This window comes from Metopolophium dirhodum, chromosome 3 (genome assembly GCF_019925205.1).
Source record: "Metopolophium dirhodum isolate CAU chromosome 3, ASM1992520v1, whole genome shotgun sequence".
In the NCBI taxonomy this organism is placed as follows: domain Eukaryota; kingdom Metazoa; phylum Arthropoda; class Insecta; order Hemiptera; family Aphididae; genus Metopolophium; species Metopolophium dirhodum.
The window spans coordinates 31606325-31624139 of NC_083562.1; the positions used below are offsets into that span (position 1 = coordinate 31606325).

General features: G+C 28.5%; 1 protein-coding gene and 1 pseudogene across 1 annotated transcript; both read right to left on the bottom strand.

Annotated features, from left to right (window-relative positions):
• Positions 1-148: 148 nt before the first annotated feature.
• LOC132940471 (protein arginine methyltransferase NDUFAF7, mitochondrial) lies at positions 149-3194 on the bottom strand. Its single transcript, XM_061008104.1, has 7 exons — positions 2643-3194; positions 2409-2519; positions 1067-1339; positions 889-1002; positions 658-822; positions 420-593; positions 149-363 (listed from the first exon to the last, which is right to left on the bottom strand). The coding sequence occupies exons 1-7, from the start codon at positions 2883-2885 to the stop codon at positions 163-165; spliced, it is 1281 nt and encodes a 426-aa protein (XP_060864087.1). The 5' UTR covers positions 2886-3194; the 3' UTR covers positions 149-162.
• Positions 3195-16241: 13047 nt separating this feature from the next.
• LOC132940640 (probable DNA-directed RNA polymerase III subunit RPC6) lies at positions 16242-17807 on the bottom strand (annotated as a pseudogene).
• Positions 17808-17815: the final 8 nt, after the last annotated feature.

Sequence of the window (17815 nt, forward strand, 5' to 3'; positions counted from 1 at the left end):
CTGCAGAGGCGTGACAAAAAATAGTATGTGTGGCTCGTGGGGGAAGGTAATTTCAGTCTTGGGCGAAATGCGGCCCTCGTCTACGACTGAAATAGCTCACTTCCCACCCTTGCCACACAATATACTATTTCAATAAGAATACAATGTGTTACGTTTTTTAATTTATTGTAATTCAATAGTATTATCTTTTTTTGTTGAATTATATAATCCAAATCCACTAACTGGAAAATCATTTAATAATGGTGCCATTGTTGCTGGTACCATTCCCATTATTTTAAATTTTTTACCCATTTCCATCAATTTATTATAGCCAAATGTAAGTGATGTTGCTTCTTTTTCATTTTTTGTTAAAGTCAGCAAATTCTGTAAACATACAATAAATTAATTTTATTACAATAAATATTATCTTCTTAAATTACTTGGTATCTCAAATTAATCATCATATTCTCTAAAAATATATTTTGGCCAATTGGTCCAAAAGCCAAGATATCGATTCCAGCAACATTTTTTAATCTACTAAAATCAACATCGGCTGTCAAGTCTACTGTTCCAGGATTATGTAATGGATTAACTTGTTGGTGTCCACTAAAAGCCTATATATAAACATTTATTATTGTTATGTTTAATGTTTTTTCAAATCAATATTTAAAAACTTACCCTAAAAGTATCAATTATTGGCTTATCTTGTCCATAGTCAATACATAGAAATATTCCACCATCTAGTATTATTCTCTCACTTAGCTTCTGCATCACTATAGCTGCGTCCAGCCCAACTTCAATTTCAGTAACATTTTTAAGATTTGAACATTTATAATAATCTATCTAATAAAAATAACTTGTTATTAAAATGTTTTACATATTTTATCCATACATAGTTAAATAACATACTGTGGATATTAAATTTGATGTAGTTGTAGATGTTTTACTTAAGACATAACGAAATGTTCCACTTACATCATTTTCAATATCTATGACTATTTCACGCCATTTTTCATTAATTTTCTAAATAGAAAATTAAATAAATAATCACAGCTATAAACTTAAATATTTAATAATTTATACTTGCCCTGAATTTATGAACAGGTAAAGCATCAAAAAATTCTTGAGCAACTATCAAACTAAATGTATTTCTAGGGATATCATTTATTGATTCATACCAGAATATCTCTTTCATTCCATATTTTTCACATGTTATACCATGTTGATAATAACATTTATCTGAATCTGTCCGTAAATCTGAACAGCCTAGTTTATCGGCTTGTTCTAGGCTACATTTTTTACTTGTTTCTACCATATGTATGCTAAGGTCAAGTGAGCTGTATTGAGTTTGTTTTAATAACTGAAAAACAAAAAAAAATCAAAAAAATTACTTTAGTAGCATTGATTATCAATATGAAATAGTACTATTTATAATCAATACTAATAGGTACTTAATATACAATTTTTAATTAATTGTAAATCTCTAATTTTAATGAGCTACTTTTTCATAACAAAAAAGAAAGTTTGCTACAATCAATGCAACTTTTATACACAGATAAAATGCTACTTTTTTAATTAGAAAATTAACACTTATGAGTTAGTATGATAGTAGGCTCTAGTCAGAAAGGAAAATCTTAAGCATAACTATGATATTATGAATTCTGTCAATGCCAATAAAAAATATTTAAAATTTTTTGATGATATTCATGCATATAATCATTTCAGAATTTTGTTAGGAAGTGTAAAAATGTTTAAATCTAGTATGAATCTTAGTTAAGGATAAAAATCAATGTTTGTAAATGTACAGAAGAATGTACAGTAAATGCTTGTAAAAAATAACATTCAAAGTAAGACATTTTGGATACCTAGTTACAATAGAAAATTGTAGTTTATCTCTTGCTAAATGATGCAACCAAAACAAGGCAGTAGCTAGTAGGTACTTGCTAGTGCTGGTACCAGTACAAAATTATTAATTTAGTTAAATTACTTATAATATATTTATTATTCTTTTGTTTATTTATTTTTATTTTTACTCCTAATTAGTTATTTATTTTATTTCAAATATATTTTTAAACAAAGATATTTTAAGTCAATACTTTTATGTATAAAATAATGTGGAAAATACAATAAGCCAGGATTTAGAATAGATGACCGTATTATAGAATCAGATTGAATCTTGGGGAAACATTTTCGTAAGAGGAATACTAACCACAAAAAAAAAGTTTTAGAGAATCAATATCTTGCCGAATTACAGGAACATTTAATCTTTCAATTAGGAAGCCAGAATTTCTGTATCAAAAAATTGTGTATAATATTCATATTTTATAAATAATTATTATGTGTTTATAAAAATGTGATATTTAGACATTGTTTAGTAAAATTAGTTTACTGTCTATAAGTAATAGATTATAGCTACAATGTAACCTTACTCTTAACATATCTGTCATCATAACTCCGGTTCCAGGTCCAAGTTCTATTAAATTCACAGGAGATGGACACCCTGCTTTTTCCCACAAGCTTAACAACCATAGCATGACCATCTATAAACATTGTTCGCATAAAATGTATACATTTAAAAAGTTAAACTAAAACATTAAAAGAATAAAACTTAAAGACAAAATTAAATGTAATTTTAATTTAGAATAATATTATTGATTGCTCACTTCTCCATAAAGTTGACTAATTTCAGGAGATGTTATAAAATCCCCATCGGAACCAAAGACATTTCCACTATTATAGTATGTTTTTAATGATTCTCGCATATATTCTGCTAATGTAATTGGGCCATTTATACGTATTTTATCTTGAAAATATTTTGTTAAGTTTTGTTGAACTGGTAAGTTACTTTGGAGAGTTGCAATTGTTCGAACAATAGATCTTGGTTGCAATTTTAATAATTTCAACATTTTTTTTTTCCAATAAATCTGTGTTTATTTATTATTTTCTGATTTCTGTCTATATGATAAAATGGTTTAAAAAAAATAAAACAGTACACATTGTTTGTAATTTTGTAGAATAACTAATTTTCCTATAAAATCATATTATATTCTGATGTTTGATAATATTTATTTAGTTATTTTAGTTTATACAGTTTTTGAAACTCAGTGATCTGTATGACGAGTGACGACTATAAAGACTATATATCAATTAAATTTTTTTATATATATGTTAAAAAATATAAAATTAATGTAAAATTTAAAATTTATAAATATTAATTATCACTTATCAGACTAAATAAAATAGATAAAATACCATCTTCGAACAGACAAGGAGCACATAAGTACAGATTATATAATCTGTGGTATAAGAATACTGGTATACGGACAATTCCATGGTTACATGGTTCATTATCCCGGTTTGGGATAATTTTAAACCTGTCTAGTTTAGCGAATTTCTAGTTGGTCCCCGTCCCCGCATAAAAATCCCTTATGCGGACAATCGGTCCCCCGTCATGTTAATTTTATATCCCGGGCCGACCATTATTTTTCATTGAGGCAATCACAGTTTTTTAGTAATAATATTACATACAAGTGCGTAGTGTGTGGGTTTTAGTTTAATCATGGTTGAAATATATTTCAACATTCAACCATATAGAAATTCGCTAGACTAAACCAGCTTAAAATTATCCCACATTATCCCGCACCGGGATGATGAACCATGTAAATTATATGGTCCAAACATCCCGGTGCATTATTTTTCACACCGGTTTAGTCTAGCGAATTTCTACCACAAGTTGAAAGGAAAATCAAGTGATCTTGGATTATATAGAAACAGACCCAAAAGTCACATCAGGACCAAAAGATATACCTAGTGCTTTTCATAGTTGATAAACCACAGAAAACATCATCGACCGAGAAGAAGCAATTATTAGAGAGATTAAACGACATAATGTTTAAATTAGAAAGACCTGTATTAATAGATTTAGGAACGCATTGTCATTTAGAGAAGATAGTATAACATGTAAGTCCTTTCTATTAATTCCGTTGTAAGTAACGATTTTAGGAACACTACAATTGGAGTGGTTTTTTCTAATTAAGTCCCAGAACTTACGATGCTTGTTTTTAGGAAAATTCTCAAATTTTGCAACTAAAAATTGTTCAATTTTTAAAGCTAAGGATTAAAAATTTAAAATAAGGATCCACGTAAGTAGTTCATACTGTAACCAAAAAATATAAAAGATATAGGTATAAACACAGTTTTTTTTATAGTTATTTGAAGTTAAGGTTTTGACAAAATTATAGATATTCAAACAAAGGACGATTTTAGTTTTGTGTTATAATTAAAAAATATTTTTCGTGGGTGTTTTAAACTTCTAAAGTATATTATTATATACAAACTATTTAATTCAACTTACCGGCTACCGTATTAATATGATATAAAATATTCTTATCTGACAAACCGTCTCCGTTCAGAATCATTTTTCGTGTAGGAAGTGGGTACAATGGTAGAAGGTGAATTAAAATTTAACACCATTCATTACAGTGACTCACTTGTAAAGTGTAAGCTACTATTATACAGCAGAGCAACACTTACCTATACACATTTTTTTTATATATACATTTATATCAATTATATGATTCCACATTAAAAAATAATTAAATTATTTATATATATATATATATATATATATATATATATATATATGTATACCAACCCAGTGGCGTGACGAAGGACTTTATTTGAGGCACGTGCCTCAGCTTAAAGGATGGTGATTGGTGGGTGTCCTGGAGACTAGGGGCATTTCACACATAGTAAATAATTTATTGAGTACACACTAAGACTAAGCCAATCATTCTCAGTTACCATTTAAGTAAATAAATAAGCAGCGGCGCAATTATATATACAATAAATGCAGCATTTAATTCTGGATTGCCAATTGAAAAGTTACGATGACGATCTGGAGGACTTCATCAAAGTGACCCCTGATACAGTAACCTGGTTAGAGGCCTTGGATGTAGACATCTAAACTAATTAAATTTAACTCTATTATTTAATGTGATACTTACTGTGATATTTGTTATCGGTTTTGCTTTGTTAGGGTACTTTGTATCTTAAAATGTTTATTTATATTAGTTATAAATTTATACTAATAATAGTAATAGTACTTAATAATTAAATTTAACCTGTTGGTATATCCAATAAGAAAATATTTTAGTGCTACCGCTCATTGTAAAGTCATACGAATAAATAAATAAATATCCAACGATTTTCTCATTTTGTTGTACATAATTTAAAAACGAATAACCATCGATACTCCAATAATGTTTTTAAAAATGTTTAAATATTATCATTTTCTATAAAATATGGTTTAATTTTCAAAATATTTTTACTCATTTAGAGCTATCTATAGTTTTGAAATTTTTTGAAATTTTTTCTATAAGGGTTTTCTAGAGGTATATTGATAAAATTTGTTTTCTCGGTCAAAATGCTTGAAAATTCAATACCAAATTTTCTCATAAGTTCTTATTATATCTATTTTAAAATATTAAAGATACAGATAATATATATACGATTTTTAAAATTACTATTTGAAGTTCAAATTGTGAAAATTATGAAAATGTTAAACTATTTTGTTGTTAAAAATGAATAAAATGTTCAATTCTCATATAGCTAAGGCTCGATAATTGAATAAAAGGTTCCTAAGTATTTTTTATTGGAACCAACAAATCTAGGATATTTTTATAGACATTAAAAATTTAAATTTGGAAAAAATTATAGATAATTAAACTAAAAATAACGATTTTAGTTATTTCAAAAATATTGTTCGTGCGGGAATTTGAAACTTTCACGTATATTGTGATATGTTATACACAGAATGACATTTACAAATGCAATGTTTTCGAAAATAATAATTCAATTGAATATACTTTATAGTTTATAAAGCCTTTATATTTTATTGATTTTATATAGCAATAAAACGATCTGTTTTCGGTCAAAATTGTTATTTATGTAATATGCAATGATCTACCGTTGAATTATTCAAATTTAACATAATTGCATCACAGTAGCAACTAGCAGTATAGCTTACTCAATGCGAGGTACACTCGACTACTACTGTAAAGCATTCAGCAGAACGGTTAATCTACATTCCCACTTTTAATTTATAATAAAAAGTTTAAAGATGGGAATCTTTATAAAAAACTTAAAATAATTTAGCGCGTTTTTAAAAGAACTTTAATCAATAGTATCTATCAAGAAAATTTTTAATATTAGAATCAAAATAAGTAAAAAAAATAAAAAAAATATAGTGGTTTAAGTTTACCTACTTATATACAATATTTAATTGGCCCAAAAATTGGACAATTTCATCAGGCCATCAGGAAATATTAAATATTAATTGAGAGTCAGTTGACCTCTCAAACACCATTAATCCACAATAACAGAGTTACATATTATTGATTCATGTCAGCTACGCGCCTAAGTATAATATTCTATTTCTATATATTTATTTACTAAGTGCCCTCAATGGATGGCTTCTTAAATCCGTAATTTTTGGGACCATTAAATCATCCATCTTTTTTACTTATTGTTCTAAATTGTAACCGATTATAAATTGTATAATGAAAAAAAAAATAATAAATATTCATTATTTATGTATATAAAGGTTAGGTTTATGCGCCCAATATACCTACATATTATAATACCTACCTATATTATATTAGTATATACATAAACATTACCATATAGTATTTGATAATAGTCAATAGATGCCAGATGGTCTATAATGATTATGCTATTATATATGCAAATGTATAGTTTAGATTTCTAAAACAATAATTTGTTTGGAATTGTCATATTATTACGTCTAATAAAAAATAAAGATGGATATAGTAGAAAGCTACTATTATAGTATTAAACCAATGCATAGAAAATCGAAGAAACAATATTTCGGGCAAAAGTTCATGATAAACAGGTAATACCTATAATACTAAGAGAATGCCCGTAATATATGGTTAATCGTTAATATGTTATAAAATATATATTTATGTCGCAGACTACGATGATGGTCATCGTAGTATTGCGATCCTCATAAACTGAACTATAACGTCGTTTGTTCGGTTATACGACAATAATACAATAAAATACTCATTCAGATAAATGCAGAGTAGTGATTATCTATCGTTTGAGTACAATGTACTACAGGCTATCGGTGTGTTTCCTTCGATGAAATGGACGAAATGGACACAGCGGGCTTTCAACTTTTACCGGGTGATCTTTTTTATTTTCTTGGCCTTGATCACGTTTCTGATGACGGTCCAGATGTTCATCGCTACCGACCTAACACTGTTGGCAAGGACTATAGACATTTGGACCATGTTCTTCACGGGCCTTTACAAATGGTTTAATATGGCGATGTTTAGCGGTGAATTTTCCCAGCTCAAAACAGCACTGACGCAAATACAAACTCAAGGATCTGCGGCGTTCGGCCGCTCGGCCGACGCTTTTACGGGCAACTATTTAAAGCAAACGCGAAAGATCAGCTCTTGGTATCTGTTCAGCGGTATGGTCGCGGTTTCTTTCATCATCGTCAGTCCCTTGTTGACCTATCCAAAGGGGTAAAGTGAATAAAAATTTCATTATCATTATATCTCTACACCTAATGTTATAAATGTAATAATTATACCTATGGGCTATGAACCTGCTCCTGTTAATAGAGAAAAATATAATATATTATATAATTATACATATTACATATTTACATGTACCTACAACTGGTGGTACCCCGGGTTGTATATTATAATATATATGCGTTCGACGCAATTTTTGTTCACAACGATTCTAATAATTACCTATACTGTGCGTATTTTAGTGATCGATCATATTTTCAATACTACAATGATCCAAGAAGCTACCCGTTAACCTGTTGGATACCATTCGAGTTGAACGAAAATTGGATGTTTTTAGTGGTTTTTGTCTGCCAGTCTATTGCATTAGTGTTCATCGTAACGGTATACTTGGGAATTGATACGTATTTGTTTGGCGCTATTTATGCTGTAGGCGGTCAAATTGAATTACTAAATACATCTCTGAATAATAACGAAATCATTTTGGCACAATGTAAGTATCTATAAATAGTATTAAACATTTAAACTATATTACCAAAGATCAAATTATATTCTCAAAATTGTTGAATCGATGTAAGAAAAACTCCTGAGTAGGTAACCAACCTTATATAATATTTTCTAAATTTCATTACTTATAATTTATAAATAGATATGTCATCAACATAAATCGGTAAAAAAATAAAAAGTTGAACATTTCAATAATATAGTGTCTAATGAAAATTGTATTCAAAATACGCAAAAAGTGTAAATACGGCCCTGAAAAGGCACATTAAAAATAAGAATCATATACCTAAGATCATCATTCATCACATTTGTTTTAAAAAAACTTGATGCTATTAAAGAAATGTGACCTACCTACATTTTAAAATAAAGTATTACCTTTTAAAAATTCTTATTCAAATTATATCTGTCGAAAAGATGTAGATTCTTAAATTCATCTTCGGGACTTCCCGGTTTATTCACCTCGCTTGTTTTACGTGGCTTTTTAATTTAACCAAACTTAATTAGAAAGCTCACTTACACAAGAGAAATTAATAACTGGGAAACTGGAAAAGTCATAAAAAGTTTCATTGGCTTAAAAATATTGAAAAATATTAACTTTATGATAATTTTTCCAACCATTGATGAACACTTTCATTTGATGTGCCTATACTACAAAATCTGACAGAGAACCTGAAAGTCTTTATTTGCCTTCCAATACGTCACCAGTGGTGATTTTTACCTTTATTTTCAACGATGGAAAATTATCAAATTGTTTTAATGATAATCGACTAATAACTATAATATCAATATCAAACAATAATTCATATATTTACAATTATAATCACGGCTATGGATACAACTATTTAAAGCTATCAATGTTATGAACACAGTCCACAGATATTTTTATAATATTATCTGTGGTTATGGTTGACTTAAGGGACTGCCGATTATAAGAATATTATATTTATTGTATCGACAGCGGCTTCAAAAACAAAATAGTTATTCACAGATGCCCAATAACAATCAGTTCGATTCGGTAGAAAATAGAGACATTCATAAGGATTCGCAGATTCTATAGTCAGTCAATTATTTTATATTTAGGAAATTATGTAATATATTATTATTCAGATAATAAAGATTTTTATTAAATTACCATTTGTCTTATAATAATAATCGTTAAAAAAATATGTTAGATCAATTTTTTTTACCGCATACGAAATCGAAGAACGAAAATATGTAACAAAAAGTAAGTTCTAACTCAGTGCTTGGAAGGAACGCGTTCAAAGGAATCCGTTCCTTTGATTTCGTTCCATTTTTAGGAACTTATCGGGAACGTAGTTCCTTTTTCATGTTTAGGAACGTACTGGAATTTCGTTCACTTTTTAGAGGAACGTTAACGATTTTTTTCGTTCCATTCTTCGTTAATTTATTTTTAAATATAAGTAATTAAATAATTTTTAAAACTGAAAGGAAAAAATTTATAGCTTCTTTTAAAATTTAGTAACTAATATGAAGAGCTATAAAAATAAACCTGTATACGATATTATTGATAATGTTTACAAAATATCAACTACCTATGTATTTCTGTCGCGGCGGTTTATTGTACAGTGTCTAAATAACAATGTGTTATGTTTAAAATTTTAAAATTAAAACAATTATAGTATAAGCAAGTACGGTATACCTATGTTTTTTATATTGGATTATAATGCACTAATGCCCCTTAATATTTTATGGCTTAAGTGGTTTTTAATTATTTTAAACTATTATAAAATTAAATTGATATTTTATATCTTTGCAACTCTCTATATTACTTATATATGGTATTAAAAAAAAAAAACACTTTTTCCATAATGGTAAAAATTATTACAAATCAAAACATCTATATATAGATGAAACACTCATGGCAACCCCATCAAGCCCGGATTAAGGGGGGTAAGGGGGGACATGTCCCCGGGGCTCGCGTATGTAAAGGAGCCATAGTCTTCTCGGCTTAAAATTACATTGAGTTTCACTTTATGTTTCACTTTACTAACAGTTTGTACTTCTTATAGTGCCTACAAGATTTTTTTTTTGAACTAACAAGCGTTGGGTCTTGTCACCCGCCTACCATGTTACGGTGTTTTAAGAAAAGAAAAATCATAAAAAAAAATTCCTGATGGTAACAATATGGGTTTAACTATACTTAGTGGTAATAATAAACTTCGGATTGAAACACATCATGTAATAATTGATACATTTTCCTCAGAACTGGACAAAAGAATAAACAGAAAAATATATTCTACGACATTTAAGCTTTGATAAGACATTAGAAGCATTTGCTACACAAAAATCTAGAACAAAGACTTTTATATAAATTCCTAATTTTAATTTTAGGTATAATAATATGTATTATAATAAAAAATAATATGTTTAATGTTTTTATTATACTTAATTAAAAAAGTTTAAATTTGTTTTATTATACATTTTTATTACCAATTTTAAAGAGTTGTTTTCATTGAGTGGGGAGGTAGGGGCCTGGGGCCCACGACCACATCTTGGCCCCTTTGCCTCCGAAGGTCTTAATCCGGGCTTGAACCCCATGCACACAACTATAAGAATATATAATATTTTTCTTTTCGAAGAATATTTGTTGTAATATCCAAGAAATATTAATTTCTAATAAATAAATCGAATTTCGGACAAGTACTTGTAGTTTATTATTGTAATAATCATTTAAAGAGTCTGTAAGAGATGACAGGGGATATAACATATAACTTTGGAGTAAACCTGTATAGCTGACCCGTCGAGGTACGATTTTAAAAGATCTATTCAATGAATATTGCATTTAATTTTATCAAATAATATCAATCATCGTTAGTTTTAAATAGATTGTCCATCTTACACTTTTAACATAAGATTTTTACAGTCGAAAATTCTTCGTGTACCAATCAGATTTCAATGTATTCTGAAAAACAACAAATACACTGCTACTCGACACTCCGAGAATGTGTAAAACATCACATTCTAATCCTTAAGTATGTATTAAAATATATGTACCTATTAGACATTTCACATACAACTGTAAATATATGGCTATTTTATGAATATGTTAATTTATTATTTAGTACCTACTTTTAAACTACCTAAATATTTATACAATCATATTGTAATTTTTGACGTTTGTTTGTTTTGCAGTTATATAACAAATATACGTAAACTGTTTAGCACACTTATAATTATGGACTATTTACATGGAATAACCTCGGTGACATTTGCATTATTTCAGTCAACGGTATGCACCATTAATTATTATAATATACTATCTATTATACTAATATATAGTAATATGTAATATGTATACCATTGTACCAGTATTTATTGTATAGATACAGGCCTGAGGCCATAGTAAATTTCACATCTGTATTTGACACTTTGATGAAACAATTCAGTAATCAAATGAGCTAGCCCAGCGAGAGAACGCGCCGATTCTGCGCATCCCCCGCGTCTCCTTGCTATCAAAACCGGTTCCCTTATGGCAGGGTGTTGCGTGAGGGAACCAGTTTTGGTCGGTGCACGGTGCGTTCTCTCGCTAAACAGACCATAGGTACCTTGGGCTAAGCTTAAATACGGAACATTCGTCATTTGTGTATTATGTTAACTGCTGATTCTACACAACTGTTCGATTGTGGATGAAATGTTGCCCCTGTCGTAGTGTCACATGTCTTATATTTAGATTTTTGCAATACATTTGAAATTTAAAATTTATAATACAAATCTGATGTAATTGTTTTCGAATTTCGGAATAACACAAACGTATTAAGTATTTTTATTCCTTTATTATAAACTATACATTTTAATGATGAACATTAAATTGTCTACTCACTAATGAGTAATGACCGATAGTCCCGACCGGTCGTAATATGATACTTATAGTATACATTACTTGTACCGTGGGGCGTACATACATGGTAAATGCCAGAATGCCTGAATTTGCAACAGTGTAAATACAGGCTGATATTGGATAATTTTAAGAAATAATTCGATATTCGTATTAGAAATTTACTTCGGCAATCCTCTGCTCACCTACTAAAATTTAAATACGCACCAATGCACCATTTTATTTGTTTATAATTTAGAATGTTTCACTGAGCATATCTGCATAATATGCTCTTCCCACACGTTTCCTTTAATACCTAATGGATTTATTCAAATTAATTTTTGCAATTTTGTACCAGGATATATTATTACTGTATAATATAACTTATAAGAATTACGAGTACACAATTATCGATTTGAGATAATAAGCTTGTTCCAATCTCGTTCATACATAATTTATTGCAAATTTCAATAAAGCCATAAACGTGTAAATGTGTTATTTAGATTCGATAATAATAGACACTTTTATATACCTAGTTACAAATGTATATTATAATATTTAATATTAAAATTTTGACCTTTATAACTACTTCTTTTGTGATTCCGTATAGTGATTGATTACTTATTTGTCTTTAAAAATGGATATAATAGTAATATACTCATACAAAACAGCTCAAGAGTATAACCATTGATTAAATATACATAATATACATAATGTATTTAATCAATGGTATAAATTATGAAATCAGATATAATTATATGGGTACTTAACACCATCAAAGACAATATTTTTCATATATTCTGTGATATTATAAGATATTATAATGTCGATATGTATCTATTACAAAAACGAATGTTAAAAGGTATAACATTAGAAATCGCTAAAATAACTATTTATAATACCTATTTGGCTATTGAATATTATTTTAATTTTACTTAATTTTACGTTTTTCTACGTTATATTTTAAGATTTTTGTTCTTAACATCTACTTATAATATATTTTAATATTATATATTAATATTGTTTAAAAAAAAAAAAATAAAAAAAATAAAGTCTTGGCTACGTGCCTGGGAGCCGAACCTATCAGAGCTATAGATTTGAAATTTCGAGGGTAAATTAATATTATAATTTCACCGTAGGATTTTGCTAAAATTTTATTTTAAGGGGTTGAAATCGGCAATAAAAACAAAATTGTACGTGTTAATTGTATACCTATATTCGTAATTGTTGCTATTGGCAACCAAGGAGAAATAATTAGTAAAAATTAAAATGTATTTATTATTGGTTGCCATCGGTTATATTCGGACAGATCGGGACAAGGGTTTGCATCAAGAGCAGCGAGTTATACTCAAAAGCAGTTGAACAATCATAATTTTTTAAAAGTTGTCATTTTTCACGGGCAAAAAAGTGCACAGGATCAGCTAGTATAATATAATTATATAATAATAGTTCAATCCTGTGTTTTGTATTCAGATCAGTGCCAGCGTAATCGAAACAATCAGTGTGATATGTTTCATTTGTATAAGCGTTTGGCATCAATATCTCAACAATTTTTTTGGCGAATTCATCATACAAAAAGTGCGGGTTATAAACCTATCTACATAATGTAATGTAATTATATACCTATAGTTATTTATGTCTATGTACAGCAATTAAGTGTTTGCACGGTATCGTATAACGTTCCTTGGTGGCGATGCGACAAAAGGATACGGCAATTACTGGCGTTAATGATTTTGAGATCTATTAAACCAACTTTTATCACAGGATTTTATATGTACAAGTTAAGTTACGAGTCATTCATTTCGGTAAGATTATTTTTATTTTATATTTTTATACCTTTTTTGAAGTCCACATCGATGTTATATGTATAACTTCCCTAGCTAAATAAAGTATACCAATATACCATATATGTAGATCACGATATAGAGAGGTATCCACTATCCAGTATCCACCAAGCAGTGGCGCAAATAAGTGGGGAGCTTAGGGCGTAGCCCCCTCAAAAAAAAAATATAATTTATTTTATAATTAAAAAAAGAGCTTCCCCCCTAAACATTTTTCCTATTTGCGCCACTGTGGTGCCTACCAAGTTTTCACTAACTGATTATAACTATTTTTGTAATGATTTTCAGTTTGTAAAAGCATTATACACTTACTACATGGTATTGAGGCGAGTCAATGTCAACGACGAAAATGCATGAGGCCAGATTTAAATTTAAAAAAAAATAGTTGTTAAATCGGTTTTATGTTTTTGAACAAGTAACATTTGTAACAACTTATTAGGTATTATATTTTAGTTACATAATATTGTATATTCTTATATCTTATTATTAGTTTATTAATTTAGGCATTTAAAGTTTAGAGTTTAGACATAACTTTAATCATTATTTTTAGTACATCGAATTTATTATTTTTGTTAGGTCAAGTAAAAAATTATAATAAAAAATCAAGTTTCCTTTCATTAGTGACCAGTTCATCAATAACTTTGGCAATATTTATTTTTATTGTTATTTTTTAAACTAATTAAGTGTAAATTACAAATCTTACAGATTGATGTGCCACACCATTATTTTTTTAGTCGGCGATTCGAGCGTGAAAAAAAAAATTTACACTGACTATCAAAATCAATATATTATTATGAGCTTATAAAAAACTTTTCAGTATTAAATATTATGGAGAACATTACCTATATCTAACAATACAATCAAAACTCACATCACATAAATAATTACAAATAATATATGATAAATTATTATGGTAAATTAATTCATTTTAATTACGAAAAATTAAATCAATATTGTTGATAAAACTTAAGTTACTTTTAACTAACTTAAATAATGAGTTACATTTTTTTCCATGTTATTTAGTAATTCATGGCTTATGAGTTAATTTATTTTATTGTCACGTTAAATTAATTTTATTCCTAAACCACAATTTGGGTTGAATTAAATTTTAAAAAATAAGTCATAATAATCCTAAATATTAAATATTACCTATCTTAACTAATAAATAATAATTTATAATAATAGTTATTATATTGAATATTCACGGAAATTCACAGAATATTAATAATATTACACCAATACGTATAATACCATGTAGGTATTATAAATACTATACTATATTTTTACTACTATTTAATATTTATAACCTATGGTAATACGTTTTACGTACCATATTAGGCAAGTATATATATTTCATTTAAACATTTTTAAATTTTAAATTTGAAAAACTATGTCAAAAATTTAAAGTTAAAATTTTAAATGCTTAAAAAAAAATTGTGACTAGATTTTTAATATTTCTTAAATTTCATTGTAACAATATATTATATATTATATGAGCTTTGTATTAAATGTTCAAGCTTTTAATGACAGTAACATTTTATTGCCATTCATAGAAAAAAAACTAATAAATTTGGAAATTGAAAATGTCGGTAAACACATGAAAATATTTTGAAAATTATATCGTGAACAGAAAATGCGAATATAAACAACCAGTGAAAATGTCATGTATATAAGGTCATTTGTTTTAGTGTTACAACAAAAACCAAAATCGATTTATTCGTAAACCGATTTGCGTTGCAATTCCCGTTTTTCCTGGCACTTTTGAAAACTATTGGGAATTATAAACTTTGACTTCCCGAATGCACCACCTAGATTGCTAGATTCACTTTGCCATCGAACAAGCTGATACTGTTGAAGAGAATCGAGCAGTTTAAGGGCCAGTTGTACCGTCTACGGTTAAACTACGATTAAGCTTAATCAGCTGATAACAGATATTTAACCGTGCTAATTCGGCCGGTTAAACTCTGATTAACTTTAATCATAGACGGTACAACTGGCCCTTACTGCCTCAAACGGAGGTGATAGACACAACAATTTAAAAACTTAAAAATAAAAAAACACATCCATTGTAAAATCAATACATTTATGAAATCTTAAAGAACTTCAAGGGATCTTGTATTTTTATATAAGCTTTTAAACGGATCGATTGTTGATGCCCCTTACATCGTTGAAGATTTTAAGTTTCGTGTATAGTGTACCCACGAGGACCACAATTTTAAACTAATACCCAGCGCAGCAGCGCGTATTATTATAATTACTTATTATCATTTGTTAGTTACCTATTGTTTTATTATCCTCGCCCTTGTTAAGTAAATGTCTATTTTTTACCTTATAATTCATATATTCAACCTATGTGTGATATGTTTTATATTTACTCAAAGGGTGTTTACCCGTTTATAAATAAATAAATGAATAAAAATCTGAAAATGTAAGTTTAATCATAAAAACATTATTTTAATATTAAATAATAGATATTTAGTTGAATACACAGGTGGTTACATAACACATAACACCATGTCAAATTCTAGTCCAAATTTTCATATGCTTACAGTTTAAACAATTTAATTGATTAGCATCGGAATATCGTGTTATGACTGGACAGCTATCGAAAGGCAAAAAACTCACAGCGTTTCTGTTCAATAAAGTTTTAGTGGGACGGTACTCTCATTTTTCTTCGGAGTTAACACGCTTCGCAGCCAAATTGTCATAAACCAATAGGTCGAGTATGGATATTATGTCCTCTACGGTGAGTCTCACTTTGCTGATGCCAGTTTTCGATATGAATTCCTGTACCCTATCGGCAGTCGCGTACGACGTATTAAACTTGACTAACGGGTTGCGTATAGTAGTGTTCTTTAGGGCTTTTGACTTTTTCGCTTCCAATAACTTGTAGCTGTGTTAGGTGAGTAGCTCGATGAACTCTGACTCAAATTCTTGATTAGAGTACCACGCGCTGCCTGTAATAGAGCTGTCCGGTTCCAGGTCGAACAACATGTACACGATTTTCCTGGCAGCTGCCACCGACTTGACGGCCTTGATGGCTTTTTTCGTCTCCAGTGACTTGAGGATCTTCTCGAGTCGTGGCAGACCCATGATGCACCGGATCCATTTAGCCTTTTCGGCCTGAGTCACACGTATCAGATTGAATCTCCTCGGTGTTGGCGTCCCCAGCGGTAGACGCTGTCGGCCCTTTATACTTGTATCTAAGCGTGTCCTTTACCTTGTGCAGTGTGATCGCATTGGACGTGATCAGCTTGTTAACCACGTCTACTAACTTAGAAATATTGGTTGATATGAAATCAATAAATCAATAGCTTTTCTGTAGGTTAGTCATTTAATAGTTAATATTTACCCCCTTTCTACACAGTCCTAAAAAAAACTATTTTCTTCAATAAGTCAGGTATTTTTTGCACTTCATGATATGAATCCCTTAACTGTAGTGATGGGCAATAATATCGATAATTCGATACAATATCAATATTGTTTTATATATCCTGAACTAGTTTTATCTTCAATTAACTAGGTAAAGCAAATTTTAGAATTAGTAATTATTAATTTTAATAAGTATTAACTAATAAGTACTAAGTAGATAATATTTAAAATAATATAATATAATATAAAATAATATTTAAAGTGTTTATTTTCACTATGATATCGTACAATTGATGATATTGTTACACAGTATCAGAAAAATCGGAACGATTTCGATACACAAAATTAAATTGTTGCCAATCACTACTTAACTGTAACTTGTAAGTAGGTACATTAAATACAAAAAATACTAATTATATAGTAACTGGTACATGTAGATATAAGTTAATAATTATAATTGTTTTTTTTTAAATAATGAATTCCAACTATTTAAATCTTAGTTTCCTCGATCTGCACTAAACTAAATTATGTGTACATAACTACTTACAAATATAATTAATATTTTTATACATGTTAGGATATTTAGAACTATATTTAAACTAATATCATAAATATAATTAAATACATTAGTATTTTTAAAATACATTTTGTAAAAGGTTAACACATTATTTTTACACCTAGAAACTTCTTCTTTACTAATATTTTATTCATTTCTTCTT